This window comes from Phasianus colchicus, chromosome 3 (assembly GCF_987193195.1).
Source record: "Phasianus colchicus chromosome 3, bPhaCol1.hap1.1, whole genome shotgun sequence".
NCBI classification, from domain to species: domain Eukaryota; kingdom Metazoa; phylum Chordata; class Aves; order Galliformes; family Phasianidae; genus Phasianus; species Phasianus colchicus.
Genome location: NC_143438.1, coordinates 15617549 through 15641408, shown reverse-complemented (window position 1 = coordinate 15641408; position 23860 = coordinate 15617549). Strand labels below are relative to the sequence as shown.

At 40.7% G+C, this 23860-nt stretch overlaps 2 protein-coding genes across 13 annotated transcripts in view; one reads left to right on the top strand and one right to left on the bottom strand.

Moving 5' to 3' along the window:
- Window positions 1–17934, bottom strand: part of PIGN (phosphatidylinositol glycan anchor biosynthesis class N) — a 112668-nt gene extending 94734 nt beyond the window's left edge. For 3 of the 8 annotated variants that reach the window (XR_016465033.1, XM_031589254.2, XM_090137043.1), the window contains exons 1-4: window positions 17851–17921; window positions 7143–7402; window positions 2360–2481; window positions 1305–1403 (exon numbers count right to left, since the gene is read on the bottom strand). Coding sequence is in view for 7 of the 8 variants with exons in the window: in XM_031589254.2 (XP_031445114.2) it covers window positions 1305–1403; window positions 2360–2481; window positions 7143–7369 (448 nt within the window). In the remaining variant the exon portion in view is untranslated. The other 5 variants (XM_090137039.1, XM_090137040.1, XM_090137042.1 and 2 more) reach the window with 5 other exon arrangements.
- Window positions 17868–23860, top strand: part of RELCH (RAB11 binding and LisH domain, coiled-coil and HEAT repeat containing) — a 72966-nt gene continuing 66973 nt past the window's right edge. For 3 of the 5 annotated variants that reach the window (XM_090137035.1, XM_090137038.1, XM_090137036.1), the window contains exon 1: window positions 17868–18700. In XM_090137035.1, coding sequence (XP_089993161.1) covers window positions 17896–18700 — 805 coding nt within the window. In that variant the 5' untranslated portion in view covers window positions 17868–17895. The remainder of the gene's footprint in view (window positions 18701–23860) is intronic. The other 2 variants (XM_090137034.1, XM_031589253.2) reach the window with 2 other exon arrangements.

The following is a 23860-nucleotide window of genomic DNA, read 5'->3' as shown; positions in this document are numbered from 1 at the left end:
ACTCCCCAGCCACCACCACAATATTTCTAAATAAAAGCTGTAATCTGAGGTCATGGGAAAGCATAAGTTGTAAAAATACTTCCTGGTAGTTTATCATAAACTTAAATTTATACAGATCAACCCAGGAACAGCGGAAAGAGGTGTGTGTGGCAAAAGAGATACAGAGAGGATGGAGAGAGACTGAGTTCAAAAAAAGTTCAATAATTATTGTGAGAAATATGACAGATGCTTTTTCTAAACCAATATTAGATTCCACTGCTATCCTCCCAATCTTGTTTTTCTAATTTATGTCAACATTTAAACAAAACAGCAGCATATACCACTAGCTCGTCCTCATTCTTCCAAGAGAAGAATGAAATTAAATCTCAAGACCTTTTAAGCTCCTGAAATATTGCTCAGCACTCTGTCTGTCCAGAGACCAGCCCATTGGGCTGATAGGACTTTTAACACACTGCACACTAAAAATATCTCAAGTTTCAGGAATAATACCACGCAGTTCCTACTTGCCTATACTTCTTCCCTTTATCCATAACTGCTCTGGAATTGAAGCCTGCAATAAGCCACTTCTCCAGCACAGACACTAATAAAGTATGGCTCCAATTTTATCACCTGAATCACTGGGTGCTGCATGCAACTCAAAGAAAAAGCCTCAGCTGCAGACCTGCAAGTAAGAACTTTAAACCGAAGAAAAACCATGAGGTTTTTTTTTAAACTATGGGTGTTTTTCCTTCAATGTGTATACAGAATTAAGTAAAATCCAGTTAAATGATGACTAAATAAGGATATCTTCTTTAAAAGTTTGCTTTTTCTCCACCTGGTTTTGAATTCACAAATTAAAACAGATATACAAAATAAAATGGAAAAATGTAATTCAACTTCTTCTCTAACTTGAGAACTGCAAGCATATCTATTTTATTATCTGATAACTACAAAGAGAGCTGTATGGGAACTGCTGAGTCACGGCCTGAACCTCTGATTAATCACCTGAGGTGAGCAATGAGTCAGCCCTGGGAGCACAGGTAAAAGCAATTCACCTGTGCTGCAGGAAGGGGTGGAGCCTGGCTCCACCTCTCCTAGACCCATTTAAGAGCTGACTACCAGTAGGGAAGGATCTCTCTCTCTTTGGAAGATCCACTCCACTGGTTGTTTCTGAGTGAGCCCATGACATGGGTAAGCATCCTATTTATTTTCTTTGTCTCGCTGTGCCTAACTCTCTTGCTTATTTCATTATTATAACATCTTAATGTTATTTGATTATATAATTTTCATTGATTATACAAGAGCACATGAAATTTAAACCCTACCTTTTGCAAACATTGGCAAAATATCTGGGCTTCCCCAACTCCACGTGTATTTGCTTTCATTGAAAACTGAGTCAAATTCTACTGGATTCTCCTTCCATCCTGTTAAAAAAAACATACATGGATTTCAACGGAATTGCCAAAAGATCTCACTGACAGCTAAGACTAATAGTCCATGCAATCTTTTAGTTCTAAAGTATTCCTTGGACACAACAAAATCCAGCTATGGTTCTCAGTTTTACTCTTCTTTACTGTTATTTGCAGTTGACTCCCATTCATCAAGAAATAAGCTGAAAACCTAAGGCAATCTCATCATGCAAGGATTCAAGCATAAAACACAGCTGGTTTACAATCTACGGAGCAATAATTCTCCTGAATTCTAAATCCCCCTTTATTTGATTGCAGCTTTCAACATTTTATGCAGTAACACACATGCATATTACATTACCAGCAGCCATGTTCCACTCCTTCACAATAAAACCTTCAAGATTTTCTTTCTGTGATAAAGCAGTTAACAAACTTGGAGATGCTCTTAACAGTAACTCATACCAATCCCACATTTGTAGCAGATGACAGAAGGAAGAATCTTTTGATTAGAAGTCTGGACAAGATCGCATAATTCCTCCTACTTCCCCTTTCCCAAAAGAGGCACACAATATTGCAGAAGTTCCTGGGCGAATGCATTGAAGCACCCAAGAAAGCAAGTCAGTAGTCTAAAGGTTTGTATCATATCATTAACCACTAAGCATACAGCAACCACTGTCAGATGAGGTTTTTCACTTTTTGCTGCTAACTCCACTTAAAAAAAGTTCAGCTAAAACACTGCAGTTTCTGCTTGTTTGCAACATCACATCTCCAATTAAAATTTAAAACTGTCAGATGAATCCAAAAGGTTCTTCTGCTTTCAGTATTAGGGTGCTAAGTTTTACTGTGTTACAAAACATTAATCTACTTAATCTATTTTTGTAACTATCAACAGTGAAAAAAACATCCCATAAGAAATTTTCCACATCACTAAAACTTGGAAGACAGTGTTCAAACCTTTGGGGCTGGCATACCTTTAGCAACTGCACTGACATCTTCATAAAACCCAGCTATCAGTGCAACATGCCCTGGTCTGGATTCTGTTGGGACTCGGGTGTGAGAGACACCCCAGCTGCCATTGTTCTCCAGAATAGCACTGAAAACAAGACACGAAGCAGTTAATGCTTGTAACTTCTTGAAGTAAAACAATTTGCAGACAAAAGGAGTAACAAGTAGACGCTAGGCAGGAAATATTAAAAGCCCAGATTAGAAACAGATTTTTGGTTTAGCCTGCTGTGCAGGAATACAAACTGAACAGTAATTTGCAAATAGCTCTGTGTTATAACACTCCACAGACAACACGGCTATTGTGTGGACCATCAGCACTTCAAAGAAACTAGCCGATGATTTACAGCATTCAGAATTAATGTATAGTTTCTTTCTGCTGCTTTCTAATATGGCTGTTCCCCCACTTCAACACACAGATTGTTGCTGTCTGGCATTGCTTTTCTTTGTTCCTTGCATTTAGCTTGAAAGACCAATCTTCCTTCACTCGTTAAACATGCTAGCTATAATTAGTTCTCATGACCATGTCTGTCTCCTTTATCCATGCTGAATCTTGGAAGCCAGCAACAAAAATATATAAAACAAATGCAAGCGTAAGGTACAACTCATTTGAGCAACACAAAAAATACAAGCAAACTTTGGACTTCCTGCAGATACAATGATGTGAAGTAAAGTACATTCTCAACATATGTATATAAACACAGAAGTTGTCTAGGGATTTTGTATGCTCAATAACTACAACCAAAAAAAAAGCAAAGAAAATAGAAGACAAAGCCCAAGCATAAGAAATAACCTCAAACTATTCATGTCTGCTGAAGACATAAACAGCTGGAATGTGTCAGAGAGCAAGCAAGTAAGCATTATCATAGGCTGTTTTCTTGTCTCCATCTTCTGGAAGCAGAGAAACATTTATCACACGCTGTCAAGGCAGGGGGTAAAGGGAGAAGAGATCAGAATGGACCCCGACATATCATACACTAATGTTCAGGCAGAAAAAAAAAAAATCTTCTGAGCAAATCCAAAGCAATTTTAAGAGTCGAAACCACTAGGAAAAGTTATTATTGTTCTACGAGGCATAAGTCACAAAATGTGCTAGTGTTATTAAACATGAATACAGACTAACTAGACTCCAAGTTCATTTTGTACTTTTATTTTTAACAGACAGACCCACTTCAATTTTATACAGCTGTTAATTACAAGATCTTTACACTAAATTTCAAACATATTTCTCATTAATAAGAATCTAACTAAAAGCTAAAATTTAAGGCTTCAATATGCACATTGGATTCATAGGTTTTTTTTTAAAACTCATATTGGATCTCACATTCTCAGGCCTACTTTAAAGTTCACAGACTATTTGGAATAGTTCAAATATTACAGTGAAAAATGAAAAAGGTCATACAATGTTCGGATGTTATTCCTAGCTATCATCTTAGCCAGGTTTTAAGACAGGTCATATTGAAAATGGGTACTATTTTGAAAAAAAGGATTTTAGTATCAGCTAAAGTGGTTTCTAATTTATTCTCACTGGAGGTTGATCAAGATGTATTACATTAGCGGAAGACTTAAGACAAAGATAAAAGAATTTTGGCTCTCCTCTCACTTCACTGTCACAACAGGTAGGAAATTGTTTTAATTAGACTTTGATTTCTACTCCTTGGATTACTTCCCAAATCAATTTTGCTAAAGTCACAAAGTAATCCTTTATCTTTACTTCTGAGAGGTTGTATTACCAAATCTGAAGTTAACAATAACACAAGGCAAGCAGACTACAGCCAGAATGTATTTTTCCCTTCTCAAAATTCATTTAGTCATTTTGAATTATTTCAAAGCCCTTCATTGAGAGGAAATTTGAAAAAACAATAATTTCCTTGATAGTACAAACATTAGCTACCCATAGCAGTGATGAATACGATATAGTAATACATACGAAACATGAGTGACAAGGATTAAAATCTTTTTCTTGTAGTCCTTAGCAGCAGCATCACAGCAGTTCAGAACACACCACCTGCTGTCCCTTGCAGCTACTTGAACACTGATGGATAACAGATTTTTCAAGAATATTTGCAGAAGAAAAGCCTGGGTACTTAGCATACATCAATCAGCAATCTGCTCTAAACACAATGAATCTTTATTAACTTTATATACCCAGTAAAAAACATTGCTTTTATTTATAGTATATTACTACATGAGTAGATCTTGTTCATTTAAAGGTGATCCTTCCTCCTTAACAGAACACCTGCATGAGAAATTATTTCTGTTATGCCACAAATTAAAGCAAATAAGAAAATGAACACTTGAAACTTAGTAACAACTGTGCAAAAAAAAATAGACTTTATGTGCCCTGAGTTGCCTTACCTTTTACAGCGCACAGCATGCTGCAACATTTTCTTTTCATTATCTCACATGTAACACTCACACTTGTTTTTAATACACAAGCAAGAGAGTACAAGAGATACATAGATGGCATTTCATTGTCTTTACACTTCCACATGGAGCATGGGGAACTAGCAAAAAGAGCTACAAGCATGTGCATGCCTACAAGGGCTATGATGTCACTGGCATCACTGAGATGTGGTGGGATGGCTCTCACAACTGGAATGCAGGAATACATGGGTATAAACTTCAGGAAAGACAGGGAGGGGCAAGGGGAGAGGGTGCTGCTCTCTACGTCAATGACCAGTTCATGGAGCTCCACCTGGGGGTGGAAGAGGAGCTGACATATGGGTTAGGGTTAAAGGGAAGGCAGGGGAAGGATACATTGTAGCAGGGGTCTACTACAGGCCACCCAACCAGGAAGACTGACTGGATGAGGCCGTCTATAAACAGACAGGAGAAGCTTCACGTTCATAAAAGACAGTCCTCATGGGTGACTTCAACCACTTCAGTATCTGCTGGAAGGAAAACACAGCAGGGCACCAGAATTAAAGAGGTTCCTGGAATGCACTGATGATAACTTCCTCTTCCAAGTGGTATAGGAACCCAAGAGAAAAGGTGCTATAGTGGACCTCACCTCACCAAAGAGGAGAAGCTACTGAGTAACGTGAAGCTCAAAGACAGCCTCAGCTACAGTGTCAACAAAACGGTGGAGTTGAAGATCCTTAGGGTGTGAAAGAGGGTACGCAGCAAGCTTGCTACTACAGAGTTCAGGAGAACAGACTTCGACCTCTTCAGGGAACTGCTTGGTAGGGTGACATGGGATAAAGCCCTGGAGGGAAGAAAGGCCCAAGAAAGCCAGTCAGCATTCAAGGACCATCTCCTCCAAGCCCTGCAGCAGTGCATCCCAAGAAAGAGGAAAACGGGCAAGAATGCCAGGAAGTTCCTGTGGATCAAGATGCTCCTGGACTTACTTTAGCACAAAAGAAAAAAAAAAAAAGTCTATAAGGAGTGGAAGTAGGAACAAGTTACGTGGAAGGACTGCAGAAAAGTTGTCTGAACAGCCAGGGATCAAGATACGAAATCTGAAACCCAGGCAGAATTAAATTTAGCCAGGGACATAAAGGGAAACAATGTCTACAGCTATAACAGTGATTAAAAAGAAGGCCAGAGAAGGCATAAGCCCTCTCTGGAAGGAAATCAGAGACCTAGAGATGAGGGATATGGAGAAAGCTGAAGTATTCAGTGACTTCTTTGCTTCAGTCTTCTCTGGCAAGGACTCTAGCTGCACCATTCAAGTTGCAGAAAGTAAAGGTAAGAACAAGGAGAAGGAAGATCAGGCTCAAGACCATCTAAAGAACTAGAAGGTGCACAAGTCCATGGGACCCAATGAGATCTATCCACAGGTTCTGAGGGAACAGGGGGATGATGCTGCTGAGCAGCTATCCATTGTATTTGAGAGGTCATGGCAATCTGGTGTAGTTCCCACTGATTGGAAAAGGGGAAACATAACACCCCATGTGCCATGATCATGGCACATCTCCTCCTAAAGGTATTACTAAGGCACATGGAAAACAAAGATGAGGTGATTGGTGATAACCAAGATGGCTTCATCAAGGGCAAGTCATGTCTGACAAACTTGGTGGCCTTTTCTGATGGGGTCACAGCCTAAGTAGATAAAGGAAAAGCATCTGACATAACCTACCTGAATTTGTGTAAATTTGTGCATTTGATATTGTCCCACACAATATCCTGGTTGCCAAATAGGAAAAAAAAAATGGATTTGATGGATGGACCACTCACTGGATAAGGAACTGTCTGGATGGCCTCACTCAGAAAGTTGCGGTCAGTGGCTCAGTTTCCAAGTGGGCCAGGCTGGATGGGGCTTTGAGCAACCTGGTCTAGTGAGAGGTGTCCCTGCCTATAGCAGGGGGGTTGGAAACAGCTTTTCCCTTCCACTCTCCCACATCCTTTCAGCACCAGTGACAATTTTTGACTTGAATAAATTTTAAAAGAGGACAAAGTAAAACAAAGGCAGTAAGAAGTCCAGACCTTCCAAACTAATGTATGGTTTGTGTTATCACCAGAAATTACAATAATGCTGAATTACTGAAACTGAAAAACTGAAGACACTTGATGACAAGAATATCCTCTTTCCTAGCTGCTACATACCACTGCTCCTAGAGATGGGGACAAGTTCTTGATGCTGCAAAAGACCAACTGCAAAAATTTGTCATTTCAAAGGCAGAAGGAAGTACCAAGACACCACAGCTGCCCTTGTTTCTCTTGTTCCTCTGAGAACTCTTTCCAGCATTACAAACAACGACCTCCAGAAATTAAGCATTCTGGATCCAAATTATTTTTGGATGGACTTACCGCAGGTAAGGTGCTTGGGGAGTATTGTTGCTATTCAATTCAAACAGAGAATCTGCCCGCAGACCATCAGCAACAAAGAGTACCAGGCGCTTTGCTGGAGGTGGCAGTGGAGTTTGCTGAGGAGTCATGCCATGAACCAGAGGGGAGCTGAAGTAGATGTCAAAAATAGAGGCCAAGAAGACAAAATGCACAAGGAGACCAGCAAGTATGAAGACTGGTATACCCATGGTAATTGGAGGTCAGCAAGGCAAAACCTAACACTAGAAAGGAGTAAGAGAAATACAGTTAGTCATATGAAACTTTGTTTTTATTTATTATTATATACTTATATCATTTGTCACAGGAATACTATTACTAGACTGATTACCCAGACCCATAACCAACCTCTATTTACATAAAGAAGCTTGTTCAGAGAAATTCTGGTTCTGGTCATCACCTTGTTGATTCAGACTGTCAGATAGCTACATCACAGCAATACATCTCTGGCATTTACAGGGATATCAGATGGCTTCAAAAGACCATAAAATCAGGCCAGCTTTTGTGACAAGCAGTGGCCTTGCATTACCTGCAGCGACAGCAGACCGGGACAAGGCGACGTCTCCATGAACACACTGCCCTCTACCGACCGACTGCATAACAGCGTTGTGGTTGTTACGGCAAGTACAGAGTAAAGAGAGCTAGGGAAAGCCATCGTACAGCAAGCGCGCATCCAAAGTTGCTTTTTCTAAGTTTACCATCAATTCTAGACTCATTACACTCTGCTTATACTCAGAAATCTTATTTTAAATGAACAACGATGCTGTGTGTGAGTGAAGAACGCTCTCCTAAAATAGATAACAAAAGCGTAACAGGTGAAGAATTATGTTTCAGCTGGATACTAACCTGTGCTTTCACAGTGCTTTTCCTACCCTCTCAATCTTAGAAGTCAAGTTAGGGACACAAATATGCTTAACATTAGATACACCAAAAATGTATGCATCTACCACATAAACAGAGTTTCACATGAAGGCAGTGCAAACACGTAGAACTCAAGCAAGCTTGGGGACAGTCTGAATGAGACTATCAGTTCTGTCAAAGTTCACACCTTCATTGTATCAACAAGCTAATTATCAGCTCTACCCAAAAATCACCTCAATTTACTAATTCAGAAACAGACCTTCCTAATAAATAGCCTGGAAGGTGCAGCAGATATTCAACTTTGTATATCAATACACACCTCTCTCCTAAAGAAACTATTCAGAATCTACTTAATGCTCCTACGTGAGAACATTTCTTACCTTGCTGCTTACAAAATTTCAATAGTCAGAAATATGGACAGACAGCCAACTAACAGCCAACACATGGCATTATCATCAAGTAAAGAAGAAAGGCTTCACTACCACATAACTCACTCTGATAAAAACTGAAATGTTTTCATAAAATAAAAACTTCAAAGAGCCAGGAAAATCACAGAGGATAAAATCCACCAACTGGAAAAGATTTGGAAGTTTTATAGATAAATAATCCAAATTAAGTATAACTTGTCAAAATAAAATTCAGGGCTCAATGCAGCTCAACTGCAAGTTACAGTTCCTTTAAATCTGCCTATTGAAATACAGATGCAACAACCTCCATCCTAATTAAAATAATTAATGCAGCGATTTCCAATTTCAGAGACTGGGACAAAAAAGAAAGGAGACTGAGATAGATAAAGCATTTTAAAGAGACATCTGGCAGTCATATCAGTAAAGAGTATGTTTTGATCACTTAAGCAGGAACTTGCACACTTCTGCGTCTACAAGTGGGATTCCAATAGAGACCTGGAGTATTTCTTAAGCATCTGTTCAGTTACTGCTTTTATAAGTAGTCAGAGTTTTTGTATGAAATTAAATACACAAAACCACAATCACAGAAATACCTCTAACATGGGATCTCATTTTACTTAGTTTATTTTCCATAGGGGTGCTTCTTTTGATGTAGTTGTGCTTTTGAAAAGAGAATCCAAGCTATCAAGGCCTAAAATTGATATGACTAAATACCCTACATAGCAAAGCATGTTACTTCAATTGGATTCTTGTCGTTGGATGCTTCTAGTGCAAGAATTCCATAGCTTAACATATTCTAAATTCCAACTACAGTAACATTAACCTAAACTGCTTTCACCACTAGGAATTTCTCTTTACTTCAACTCTCCCCAGGCCTGAGACCTAGCTTGCAGCACTAAGAGTGTAATCAACACAATTCAAGTTTAATATCATCAGATCTACAGTGATCTACAAACTTAATTGCAAAAAAGACTTTTACATTTGCAACACAGTTTGATCATATTACAGTAGACTATTCTGGTCACAACATATTTAACTGCTCATCACCACCAGATGACAGCTTCACTATTAAATTTCTTGGTGCCCAGCAAGTCTCTAGCATCATTTTCTTGGTAGGAAGAGCAGGGAACACCAATCCCAGAACAACTCAGACACCCCTTGAGATAGCCTTCATGCCTTCCAGGCACAGAGGAGCACAGGCAACACTTCTAAGGAACATTCATCCATGCATCTACCCTAGCAGGAAGGATGCTTAGCTAAGCACTGTGCCTCTGCATCTCAAGAGATACAGAAATGTAATCCAGCTTTTACAGACTACCACACAAAAGAAAAGAGTTCCTTGTTCTTCTCCCTCCACCTATTGGAAAGGTCATCACAAACAAATTTGTCTGTAGAGTCTGTAGAGTCTGATGCTTGGTGGTTCAAGGCAGAAACCACACAAGGCATGCTAAAAGAAATAACTAGAATCAAAAGAAAAGTAGATTATGTATTAGCTTATTTATCAGAAAACGCTAAATGCCAAGAGAAGAAAAAAATACATTAAACACACACAAAGTCCTTTTCACTTTGGATGATAAGTGACTAGATTTAAGCATTTATTAGTAGTGCAAAATCTATGCCCTCACTGGCCTGGTCAGCAAAAAAGTAGTTATACAAACTGACACTTGAAGACATATCTTACATCTTTCTGTCAATAAAACCTATGTCAAAGATATATCAGCATTTTGTTCCACTGATATTTTCCCAGGCAGTCAAGTGACTTAGTATGCTACCTCCCAAAATCTGAAGATGTAATCTTCACCCAAATCCTGATTGCATTATTCAGTGTAGTTTTGTTTAGTCATCACCTGTCACGTACCAAGAGAAAAGAACACAACTTCTAGTCTGGCAAACAATAGGCTGAGGGTCAGGAGCACGTTACAACCTATTTGTCACATGTTATTTCTAACAGTCCATCCAAAATGCTACTTATAATAATAAAGCTCAGCCAGACAATTCATCTCCTCTACAGTCCCATCCAGAGTAGTAAAGTGAATATTACACACAGATTTCTAGTTTTATTTCTATATTTTTTCCTCCTATTATCACAACCTCCTTAAACTAAATACAGAGCCAATAATGACACTGCCCAGCCTCCAGCCTGACAGAATTTAAACCCCACATTTAAAGTACTTTGTCCAAACAATTTGGAACCAACAACAGATTTTAAGATATTGACTGGATAGTACTTAAGATCCATCAGGCCATCCACTGACTGTAATATAAGTGGTACATGGGAAGAAAGCAAATGGGAAATTAGCACTGCCCTGAACTATGCTGTGGGCTTTACCAGTGTTTACCACTTGTGTCATTATTGGATTTTGTATGTGAGCAGACAAAAGAGCACATAGATGAAAGGGGAGCACTTGTCCTGAAAGAAAAGATAAGACAGCATCAGCAGGCACTTTTCCTGAAGTCAACAAGATTAAAGACAAGCAGCAAAAACCTCCTGGCTGTAATTATTTTTTCTTAGGGAGGAGTTATTTGAACAGATGAAAGGGTTGCTTTGTTTGTTTTAAAAGAATCCTCAGAGAGAAAACTCACCCCATCTGCACCAGCCAGGAACAAAAGAGACCTCCTCCTTCTTTGTACTCACATCTATCAAAAACACAGCAGAAAGCCCTCTTTTAGTTGCAAGTTCATCACTAGTGGTCATGTAAGCAAAAGAACTACAATAACGGAAACTGTGACAGTAGCAGGGGAACAAGACAGCTACAATGAGCCACCAAAGCCCCATCAAAGACAAGAAGCAGGCAGTTTATTTCACATTAGCTTTTTGTTCCTTTCAATCTGATCCATATCTTGCTAACAAGATGCTTTTTGACTTGCTCCAAAGTCCAGTACTTCCTTCACAGAGGGTTCTGACTGCCACACAACCAGCATCCACAGCCCCATGAAAGATCAGAGCCCTTAAAACTAAACAGGAATATTGATATAATCAAGGAAATGAGGCACCTTTTCCAGAGGAATCAACATTTAAATTCTATTTCCCCGAACTTATAATCTCTCAACATTATAAATTAGACAAAGAAAATCATATTTGCACTGCATCGCATAGTTCTTTGTGAGAAATGTCACATTTCCTTGCCTTGCCTTTTTTCCCCCCTCTAAATATGCAATAAAACAACCACAAAATACTACATGGAATATGCCCCATTGGCAGGAATATTTTTTAAGGATAATAAAATGTCAAGAGAGGGAGCTCAAGACACATTAGTCATTTCTTTTAGAGACACCATGCCTCACTAAATATTGTCAAGTTTGTTGCGTAACATGAAAAAAATCCATTGGAAAGGCATTTTCAATAAGCATCAATGGCCTTGGTAAGAATATTTTATAGAAAAAAAGAAATGGATGGGAATGCCTGCTATGTTTCTGGCTGATGAATATATTTTTCAGCTAAACAGTACAGTGCATTACATAATTTAAACTGTCAAATTTGTGACTGTACAATTTGTCCGCATATAAAACATGATCCTTTTGCTTAGGGTAGGGAAGCAAAATGGAAATTTTGCACACTTTGAATAGTGTGGCAATTATATATCATCCAAGACAGCACTAGCAGCCTTTATGCTATTCTTTTACTAATTTAAACGTTTAAAGAGTTACACTAGTCAAGCAATACAAACAAGCGATTTCCTGCTGTCAAAGCATATATCTATTGACTGCACAAATTTATACAGACTTACCAGCCAGTCTCAGATTTAGCTTTCTTGCATCTTTACACAATACTTAGACAAAGAAGATCCCAAAACCTCACACTTGCTTCATATGTACAATGAATAGAAGTGAGATCTAGATTGCTTTCCTCCTTTCCCAAACTCCATTTTCTCTCCTGCATATATTCTGTCAGATGATGAAGCTGCAATGACAATGTATTTTTGCTTGCTCTTGCATTGAAGTGGCTTTGGTAATTTAAATCATCTGTTTAAAATGATTTTATGTTCAACACCTTCACTAATTTTATGGATTACAATAGCAAATGATATCTGTTTTAAATTTTAAATGTTGTTCAGTAAAGTAGATCCAAACCTGAGGCAAAGAGCTCAAGGAATATTTGATTTTTTTTTTTAACATCATTTGATAATCAAAATTGCTCTGCCTAAAGAAAAAACAACAACAACAAAATCTCTTTTGCTAAAACATTCCGAAGAGAAATCTGACTATGGACTACAAGGCAGAATAACCGACAGACCTTATCTGTAAATCAGTTACCTGTAATGCCAGCCTACACATTTCTCTGCAAATTATCCTGTAAACATGGAAGAAGTTTCCACAAACCCCCCACGTACAAAAACATACTCAAGTACAACACTGACAAGAAGAGAGCACTGAGAAAGAACAATGGTGGTTTTTTCATGCTTTGAGGCATGAAAGAGAACAAAAGCATCATCCTCTGGTAACGCTTGTCAGCCAATTGTAGAAAAATGGAAGAGTAGAATGCAGTACTGTATTTGTTCATGATGCAGACAGATAAAAAGTCAGATCTCAGAGAAAGTAAAACTCAACAAGTGCTGTGAAATTTTTGTTGGGTTTTGTTGGTTTTTTTTCCCCGCAAATCAGTTATTTCACTGATAACAGTATTCTGGGCCACTTATGTGTTTTCAGGAGGTCTTTTCAACACCTTTTTGAGGTTTTTCTTTTTTTTAACTTCAAAGTCACAGAGCCAATTTCTATCAGCAAGTCTTCTTCAAGCATCACTGTTCTACAGCTAAACATCATATTTCCGTCTCAATGTGGACTATTTAGTTCTTCATCCTGCCAAAAGAGTTTTGCATTGCTTTGTGTGACTACTCTTGCAGAGAATAAAGACTATTTTCATTTTTTCATGCTCCACTTATAGGTCTTGTAAACAGATTTTTGATATTAAAAGTTTCATAGGGTATTTTTGGGGATAGATTGATACCTGGGAACATCAAACAGAAACCAGCACATCTGCCACCAGGACTGCTAGGGTCAAGAAACAAGTACTTAAAAAAAAACAAAGTGCATTGATGGCAGCTAGCCATAGCAGTCTAGCTGTTTCAGTGGAGACCTCTCTGACAATCCAAGGCTGAAAGTACCCCCAAGATATTTTTAAAGAAGTTTACGATAAAACTATTCAGTAAGACATAGTCAAGTAAGATACAAGCACTATAGTTTCTCACTTCAAAAATAAAGGGCCAAAGGATTGAAATCTTCAAAGTCCTACAGCAAATATTAAAGTAGAGCACACAGAGAAAAAAACACACAAGGAAAATAATAGAAGATGACCTTACAAATAAATCTAGCTTGCAAATTTGTTCTGTACATATACAGAGAAAAACATTCAAAGAAAATAGTGTTTAAAGAAGCTGGTATAAGTAAGGATTCAAAAAGTTGATGTGAAATGTGATGTCACATTTTCTTATCAACTGTTAACCAAAAACATGCAATATCTCTAAAGCCACTTATCTGCTGGATCTTGCATATAGGCCTATTTTACCAATACTTTCAGGCTGAAGAAAAGTGGGCAACAAGACAACTTCCTCTATGTCTTTATTACTGAAAGTATTATATAATGCTTTGAAGTTGAATTATGATTTCACAGGTTCGCACTCTTTCAAAGTAGAGTTTCTTAAAGGAACTTATGAGCTCGTGAGAACAAAAGCACTATTTCAACCAATATTACTAGCCAGAATCATTGTACCCGATTACTCAGCTCAGCTGGCTAGGAGAATCGATATCTTATTCCTCTTCACTTCACAAACCTGTTACAGCAATGCCGATCTATGAAGAACCGAGCGCCCCGCAGACACCAGACAGTGGTCGGCTGCTCTCCAAGGTGCTGAACTGGTGGCGAAGACCTGCGGCTTCGCTGCTCCGAGAGACCTATCCCTGCCCATGGCCTGCCTCCCTCACTCCAAGCTTCCCTCGTTGGGAGCTTTGAAAGGGAAATTCCTTCTTTCTGTTATCCTACATGTCTTTCTCAGACTCCTCAAGCCTCCAGAAGGATCTTGCCTCCAGCAGCACGTGGATGCAATTACAGATCTAAGTCCCCAGGGAAATGCATCTTAAAACCAGGTTTTCAGTTGTTAGAGTTTTACCTTAAAGAAACCAGCACAAGAGGGGAAAGAAACTGCAATAGTCAAATTGCAAAGAGGAGAAAAACATTTAAAGGATGGATTGCATCACCTTCAAGAGAGCATCCAACTTCTAAACCAGTAAAGCAAGTATATACAGTACTTCATCAAGGATCCTGTGAGGTTTATCCATAAATCTTTATGCAAAGAAGTTGTATGGCGTCTTTCTGTCACAAATCGACATTTGCCATTTCCCAATTTCCCTGCTGGCAAAACAACGAAGTGAGGCAACACTGGTAAACAGATGATTACAATGAGTAGACTTATTAGACAGATACTGTTTCATCTTAAGAACACAAAGCAAGCTCTACCTACATTATTATCTGCTATCACAGAGAAAACAATTAACTGATTCTATGACAGAAAAAGCCTACTGTTAACATCTGTCTAGCAGTTATTTATCTGTATGCACAATCTGTAGGAACTTTTCCATAATTAAATGCATCTGTTTCCCACATATGTAAAATCAGCAGGTGAAATACTTTATCTCGTATTGCTACAAAAATACCTGACATAGGAGTAGCAGTTAGAAGACCAAAAGGTTCTGACAGTTACAAGTTCTGCAAGAAAAACTAAGTAGAGCTGCAGAGAGTTGCCCTGTTTCCTGCTTCCAAACATCTATTCCCATACCAAACTCTCTCTTTGGCTGGCCCAGCTGTCTGCATAGTGAAGCAGAATAGAGAACTCTCAATTGAAAATAACCCCAAGGGAAAAAATAAATAAATAAATAAATAAAAAGGAAATAGTTTAGCTCACCAGTCTAACTCATAACATAAACCTCTGCTGGCACCAGATGAACAGAACATCTTCCAACAGAAGATGCATGCAATTCCAAGCATGTCCTCAGATTCCTATTCTGTTCTCCAATTTGTATTGCATTTATTCATATTGTAGCCTTCACTGCATAACTCCCACCATAACTTCCAAATATATTCACTTAAACACCTTTCATCACATTTTCCTGCAGTACTTGACTGAAGAGCAGCAGGCTGAACAATGAAAGCATTGGCATAGTATTAGTTGTGGTAGCATATTTGCAAGTTGCTGGTGCACGATTCTGTTGTGATAGGGAAAAAACCACACCTTTTCAATTTCAAGCCTTATTTTCACTTCCAAAAAACTTCAGTAAAAGAGACATTAATAAATTCAGGCAACATAGCTTCATGTGTGAATTTACTACTTTTAAACCTCTGAATGACCTTACAATGACCATTTTCATGCTTGATTTTCACTGTTTCTCTTTCCTACTTACACTGTCCTTCCACACGGATAAGCATGCCATCTTAAAAAGTGAACTGTTAACTTTCACAACTTTCTGTTACAGCCCTCTAAAAGAAAGATCATCCTTTACTTCCAAATCACTTGTAAATATTGCACATCACCACTAGAGGCTGCTACAGGACATCAGTAACTTTCCTCCCTCTACGGGACAAGGCAGACCACAAGCACATCAACTCGTAGCAAGCTCATGAGCATGCTTTAAAAGGAAAGGAAAAGTAGTAAGATTTCTTCAAGGGTTCCTAATCCCGAAGTACAAATAGTGAACATTTTTTTCCTATTTTACTGTGGCTTAAGTCAACTTCCCAAGCCTTTTCGATATACTGTATTTTATTCCAGGCTACAACACATTCACGTTCCACTACTCTTTTCCCTGATATAAACATTATAAAAATTGTATGTTATCAGAATAAAAAAAGGTTTATTAAAGAACAGAATGTAAAATTGATTACATTTTAAAGGAAATTATACGTAAACTAAGTAGAAGCATATCTTTTTATAGCATACTAACACGAAGATAATAGATTACAATTATGATAGTAAATATTGCTTATCTATCTAGTAAAGTCCAGTATATTAAGATTGTGGAATCCTCGGTACAGAAGAGACATGCACATGTTGGAATCCCATCCAGAGGGCCACAGAAATGATCCAAGGGATGGAACACCGCCCCTGTGAGGACAGGCAAAGAGCAAGGGCTGTCCAGCCTGGAGAAGAGAAGGCTCCAGAGAGACTGGTGTTTAAATATATTAAAAGGGACTGTAAGCAAAGTGGAGACAACTCTTTATTAGGGTCTGTTGTGACAGGACAAAGGGAAACGGTTTCAAACTAAGAGAGGAGAGATTTAGACTGGATATAATGGAAAAGTTTTTGTGTTTTTTTGTTTGGTTGGTTGTTTTGCAGTGCAGGTAGTGAAACACTAGAACAGGTTGCCCAAAGATGTGATAGATGCCTCATCTGCCTCATCCCTGAAGATGAAATTCAAGGTCAAGGCTCTGAGCAACCTGATCTAGTCACAGATGTCCCACTGAATCAGCCTGACACAGAGGAGTCTTGAATTAGCAGAAATTTGGTGCTTTCAAAGAAACAACAGAAACCAATGCTGACTCGACTCTGTGTCATTTACAAGTTGAACTCACTTCAGTAGGTAAACACATATTGAAGGTAGCATGGAATAAGAGAGTCCTGCCAGGAAACACCAGAGGTAACACCTTCACACCACGGTTTTATCAATGGGAACAACATGCTTCCATACAGTTTCTTGCTACTCTAATTCCCAGTCTTGACAGATACGAGGCATGCAAAGACATCTCAGAAAAGCAAACTTTCAGTTGTTAAGAGCATTAGTGCAGGAGGGCCCTTAGCTCCACGAGACAGAGGTACAAATGAAAGCTGGGATCTATTCAAAGACACTTTTCTTAAGGCACAAGAACTTTCAATCCTGATGTGCAAGGAATCAGGCAGGGCAGGCAGCGGGGCTAAATCAGGGCACTGAGACAAGGTAAAACACAAGACTGAAAGGGACAGCAGATAGGAATACATGTACTGGGAACGTTGAAGTGCTACAAATGGGACTGCTGGGAGGAGACCAGGAAGGCACAATTTGGCTTGAGATATAAAATCAAAATTAAAACGACACGTGTTTCTTCAAGCTCAAAGGACAACAAAGATGGAAAAAAAACAAAAACCCTGTACTTCCCACACCGAGTGATACAGGAGGACCCCACGCAACCGTCCTCCCCGTGAGGGCCCGGACCGACCCTGCCACACACCCACAGCCCTCATGCAGCCCCACATCCTCACAACAGCAGGCTGGGCCCGCCCCAGGCCACCGGACAGCTAAAAACCCTGAGGCTGACGTGCGGGCGACCCCAAGCCGCAGGAAGCTCCCCCTGAGCCGTCAACACGCAGTCCCACGCGTAGACCCAGACCGCCCCCCACCACACACGGCCACGGAGCTCGCAGTGCGCAGGCGCCAACACTCACTGCCTCCCGCCGCCAGCTCCGCCGGTATCTACTTCCGCTTCCGCTATGCTCGTGTTCCCGCCCTCTGCGCCCAGCCCCTCTCCCAGCCGCACTCCGCCTCTCGGAGCGGGCCGAGGGGCGGGGCCTAGGCTCCGGGGCGCTGCCCGCGATTGGTCGGGGAGCTCTCGCGAGAGGCGGGATCCGGAAGCGGCAGCGGGGCGGGTGCGGGAGTCCGAGGAAGCGGTGGTTGTCGGGGGGACGTCGGCGGCTGCAGCGCCCGCGGCATCTGAGGGAGCTGGCGGCGGCCCCGGCTCCGGTCCCGCCAGAAGCGGCTGCTGCTCTGCGCGGCTTTCACCGCGGCAGCGCCTCGATAGCGCCGCGTCGGGGCGCAAGATGGCGGCGGCGGGCGGGGGCAGCAGCGTGAACCCTTTTCTCAGCGACTCGGAGGAGGACGAACCCGAAGAAGCCAGGCCCGGCGGCGGCAGCAGCAGCAGTACCGAGCCGGGAGGACCGGCGTACCCGGCGCGGCGGCGGGAGGAGGCGGCGGCCGCGGGCAGCCCCGAAGAGCTGCCGGGTTTGCGGGCGGCGGGCGATGCGGCGGGGGCGGGCGGCGGGGCCGCCGCTGGGGATCCGCCGCGGGTGTCGATGGACGCGATGGCGGCTCAGCTCCTGCGGGATCAGTTCCTGCTGACGGCGCTGGAGCTGCACACGGAGCTGCTGGAGAGCGGCCGGGAGCTGCCCAGGCTGCGGGATTTCTTCTCCAACCCGGGCAACTTCGAGAGGCAGAGCGGCACGCCGCCCGCCGGAGGGGGTCTGGGCGGCGGTGTGCTCGGCGGAGCCGGCGGCAGGGAGCCCGGCTCCGGGCAGCTCAGTAAGTGCCTCCTTCTGGCCGGGGCTGGGAGCGGGGCTGTGCTGGGCAGGGCACGGACGTGATTGGGTCTCTCGTGAAGGTCACGCGTGTGCCCGGCGTGGAGAAGTGTTAGGAATGGGCGTTTTTGTGCCTTCTTTAGCAACCGCTCACAAAAGGTCAATCCACGCCCTGCTAGGAAGGAGAGTTGAGCTTAACCATTTTAACCATTAAACCCATAGTGTGTATGTCTGAAGTCTAAAAGCTATCGAAAATGGATTGTCAGTGCATTGGAATGCCTCAGTGGTCTGGAAGTGGTGCTGAATTTCACAGGTGTTACTTGGTCATATACAGCGCAGTGTGTCCAGTTGCTGATGCTGTCCTGCTTCCCAAGTGCTGGCCAAGGGCAGTGGGGATGGTTGAGTATAGCTTCTGCAGTGTTGAAGACATTTAGAAAACTGTCACGAAGCTGGCCTTAGAAGTTTTTGGGTTTTAATAGGGCAGATGGCTTAGAATACAATTGTTTGTGTGCTTCAGCAATACTACTTTCAAAACCAGTAAAGTTTTAATAATCTGGTAGCTTATGGAAGTCATTGTGAGAGAGAGAAGTTGCCCAGCCACCTGACTTAATGGGCTTAATGAACTCATGGAGGGTATTGATGCGAGAGAGGCTGCGGTCATGGTGAAAGACTTGTTGATATATACATGTATTCTAAGATACCTACAGGCATTTGGTAAACAGTCCTATGCTTTCTTTGCTTTAGAAGTTTCAATGTTGCGAAGAGATGCTGTTAAGATCTCAAATATGGAGAGAACTGGTAGTATCTAGATGGCTTGGACAGCAGGCAACAGAGAAACTTTCAGCTTTTGTAATTATTGAATATATTTTGAAAATTGTATGGCTTTTTTGTTCTTGCTGCTTATACTGCACTTATCTTGTTTACAAATACTTAGAATTTCACGCTTGGCTTTGTCCAACCTTCAGTAAGGTTCTTTTCATGATAAAATTGGTAAATGTTGGAAAAACTCTGTTTCAAGGCTAAGAACCAATATTAATTTCTATTTCATTAAAAACAGCATCCCTAGGGATTCCAATTGATTCACCCCATTGACTAAACATTTTCTGTGCTTTGTTAGTGTATGTTGTTTTCAGTTGTTGGTCACACCTGTACCAGAAGAACAGCAGCCTGTGTATCTGTGGAGTTAAAGACACTCAATTTATTGACTTTGTGGAGTTCTAGACCAATATATATTTATGTGAGAACATCTTAATGATCATTTTGTCGATCTGCTGACTGATAGATATGGAGAGGTTGCCCCTATTAAAAAGAAGAACCATCAAAGGATAGAGGAGAGGATCTAAAAAAAAAAAGTTCTTGGTGCTGTGTGATAGTTCTGAGGCATAGTAAAAGTAACTTTTGTGTTTGACCTTAGGTTAAAAGTTATGAATAAGTGTATTGAAACCTGATATCTATAATAGAATATGGAGTCTACCTTTTTGTCTCAAAAACGGTCCAAAAGGCAATTAACACTGAGTGATATTGGAAGTTAGATGACTTACAATCATCATCAGACTTCATTGAATCTAGTACAGAGCTAGCCATTATGTCATTCCTGTTCTACCTGAGTCTGGTTGATGATAACAAGAACTGATAAGGATTCATGTCTGAATTTAAGTCAATTTGCAATTCTTAAAAATAGATTGTGAAAGACTGATGAGCTCAAAGTTATCAGATCCTTGCAAGAGTGCTTTTTATTTCTCCTGCCCCTCTACTCTGTATTGGTGAGACCCCATCTGGAGTACTGTGTCTGTATGTGGAATCCTCAGTGCAGAAGAGATGTAAACCTGTTAGAGTGTGTCCAGAAAACGGCCACAAAAATCTTGCAAGGGATGGCACACCTCTCCTATGAGGACAGGCTGAGAGAGCTGGGGCTGTTCAGTCTGAAGAAGAGAAGGCTCCAGGGGGACCTGAGAGTGGCCTTTTAGTATCTAAAGGGAGGCTATCAGAAAGAAGGGAACAGACTCTTTAGAAGGATCTGTTGCGATAGGACAAGGGGAGATGGTTCCAAACTAAAAGAGAGGAGATTCAGACTGGATATAAGGAAGAATTTTTTCTGCAATAAGGTTAGTGAAGCACTGGAACAGGTTGCCCAGAGAGGTGGTGGATGTTCTGTTGCCCAGGCTGGATGGGGCTCTGAGCAGCCTTATCTCACTGTAGGTGTCCCTGCCCATTGCAGGGGAGTAGGACTAGATGGCCTTTAAGGGTTCCTTCCAATTCAAACATTTCTGTGATTCTGTTTTCAGCATTTGATATTGTATTTAGTTAGAGAAATAAGCCACAGGTCAAATCCAGCATTAAGTCTGTTTGCCTGAGTTATGAAGTTCTGTTGAGAGTTATCAAATTCTGTTGAGATGCACAGTTATTCCTGCATTTGTGGAGACTTGCAGAGAGTTTCTGCAAGGGTATTGCTGTTGCCTTCTCTCGCTTCAGTATGCCTAAATGGGTTTGAGAATAGAACAGTAATTTTCTTTGGAGAAACGGCTGATGTAGAAAGTAGTGGAATTAGGCATGATTGTCATTTCAGGGTCACTCAAATTTTATGCCTCAGTGGAAAAAATTAATCATGTGGTCAACTTTTACGTAATAGAAAAAGTTCTGTTGACACCTCCAGTTGGAATTCATTCTTAGCACTACTCCTGTACCTGCTCCCACCACCACCAACTTAGGTGAGTCTTTGTGGTTGTATGCTGACGTTTTTTGATAATCCGAGTGGTTGTAGAAGAAGTGACTGGCAATTCCAGTGGATCCAAAGCATGCTTGGAATGCTGCCCTAGGATTTCTATAGAGCAACTGGAAGCTTTTCAGTGTATGCCCAGTCATCTACAGAATGAGAGAATTTCAGTGCAGGTGTTCATTGTCAAGCTAAATGAGAGTGTGTACTGGCATTTTTTTTCTCCCTTTATTTTTTTTGTTTATAGGCTGCTACAAAGAAGATGTAATGAAATATCACAGCAATTAAACAACAAACATCTTGTGATAAGGTGGGGACCTAGGAGCCATTTTGTCTATGAACCATGCTTCAGAGAAGTTGCTTACAAGGCAGTTGATAGTCAGATGACCAGGTTTTCTTGTATTTTTGGAAAAAAACACCTGTCTTTTGCAACAACAGTAGTGTCACAGCTGCAAACAGATTAAGCTATATTATGCCAAAAAATACAGAAAGGATGCTTCTGTTGTTAAAATTTAGAACAAACTGACTTTGTGAAGGAGTCAGCACTGCTCTTTTAGTTGCACAACATGTCTTTTATATCATGTATTTCAGCTAGATCTTTCTAAACTTCTGTTTGCCTCTTCAGTGGTTTCAATAGCAGTGATCCACATCTGCCAGACCATTTTGAAACTGCTTTCTTAAAGCTGGTCATATGAATGATAGAGTGAAAATTCTTGCTTTGTATAGTATTGGAGATCTCTTGCAAGACTTTGGTTGTCATCTACATTTTAAATTTAAATTCATGTCCCCTTTCCCTCACCTTCACACAGTATAAAAAGTGATACTTAAAGTTTAGAAATAATTCAGTGGCTTGAATGCCTCATCTTTGTTGCCCAGACTCAAATGTTGTGTTAGTAAATCCTTGAGGCTGACAGCCATAATTCAAGCTCAAGCATTGTGGGCTATGCCTGGTTAGTGCTATTTCCTGAAGGGATGCAACTTACGCTCCTGGAACTAGCTTTAGTACTAAAGACAAATTAGAATCTGCCTTTTAATTTCTTCCTTGTAAAGAAGAATTTTTTTAAAATTTGAAACAGCTTTGATGCCAGTCATAAAGAAAGAGGTTAAACTGGGATACTGCATTTCCTGAGTATTTCCAAAATGAAGTTGTTTGTAAGTTTCCAGAGAGTTGATTCCAATTATGTTAAATTATCTGCAAATGTAAATATATTAAGTTAATTCTGCTACTATGCAGTAAACTCCAGGGTTTGCTTGTGGTTTGGGATTTTTTTGTTTGTTTCAGCTGTAGCGAAGTAGCTCCCTGGTTTTGCTTATAGCCTTTGAAATTCAGTTGGGTCCTCCTGCACGTGGAAAGAGCTTATTGATGATGTTGCCATAGGAATGGGGTGTCTTCCTAGCAGCCCTGAATGCTGAGTTGCAGGCACGGTGAGAGTGTGGCTGTGTGTGAGCCCTTGTCATTATCAGTGTTTCACCCAGATTTTTGTTCTGAGTATATATCAGACCAGGGATACCTGCTCACTCAGCTTAAGTGGCAGTTTAAGATTGGAAAATAGGAAAAAGGTGTAATACGTGTTGTTCTAGTGACTAGTTCTTTGGTTGGCAGGGTTGTCTTGTTTTTGTTTTTTTTTTCCTGGGTTATGGTTGGTTTTGTTTGTTTTATTACTTTTGTCATATTAAAATGTTTGCTGATGCCTTTATGAAAGTAACCAAAAACACCTGTGATCTTGTTAGCTGCCCCACCAGGAGCTGTGAGTCATATGATGATCTGTGGGTGAGATGGTGGCTGCAATATCTGTGTAAGGAAGGATGCTCCCTTTGTGAGGGACAGGATAGAAGAGTGGAGGTAAAGAGTGAACCAAAACTGTTGATAGTGACAGATGGGAGATAGCAAATGTTGTCCTAAAGTACAGAAAAATGTTCAAAAAGGAAGATGCTTGTAAGTAATGCCAGAAGAAAGAGGAATGGAGTTGTTGATGGCTGCAGTCAGTGAGTGGATAGTTTAATCTTTGGCTGGTATTTGTATTGGGGTGATTTTGATAGACCTGAAGATAGGTTAGTGTAGTGGTGTAGCTACACAAAGAATAAGGTAGTACAAAGTAAGTGTGACAGTGTTGGGTAAAGCAGGGCAAGCTTATATCATGTTATTACTTAATAGCAAGTGTTCCTTATGTTCAGATTATACTTTACCTTGCAGTAACTCATGTGTTCTTCTCTCAGGGTGTTTACAGATACCCTCTGGGGAATGTAGCTGCATGAGTCTGGGCTTCCTGTTCTGTTCCTGTGCCAGAGCTGCTGCTAATGTTCTGTGTGGGGAGAGCAGAAGTGAACCTGTGCACATAAGCTGGTGCTGTAGTTAATTCAGTTATGTGTGAGTTTAACCATGCCTTGCTAGACAGTTGCAGCAACATGAGCAAGCTTTGCACTGAAGCAGTGAGCTCCTTCCTACCAGTT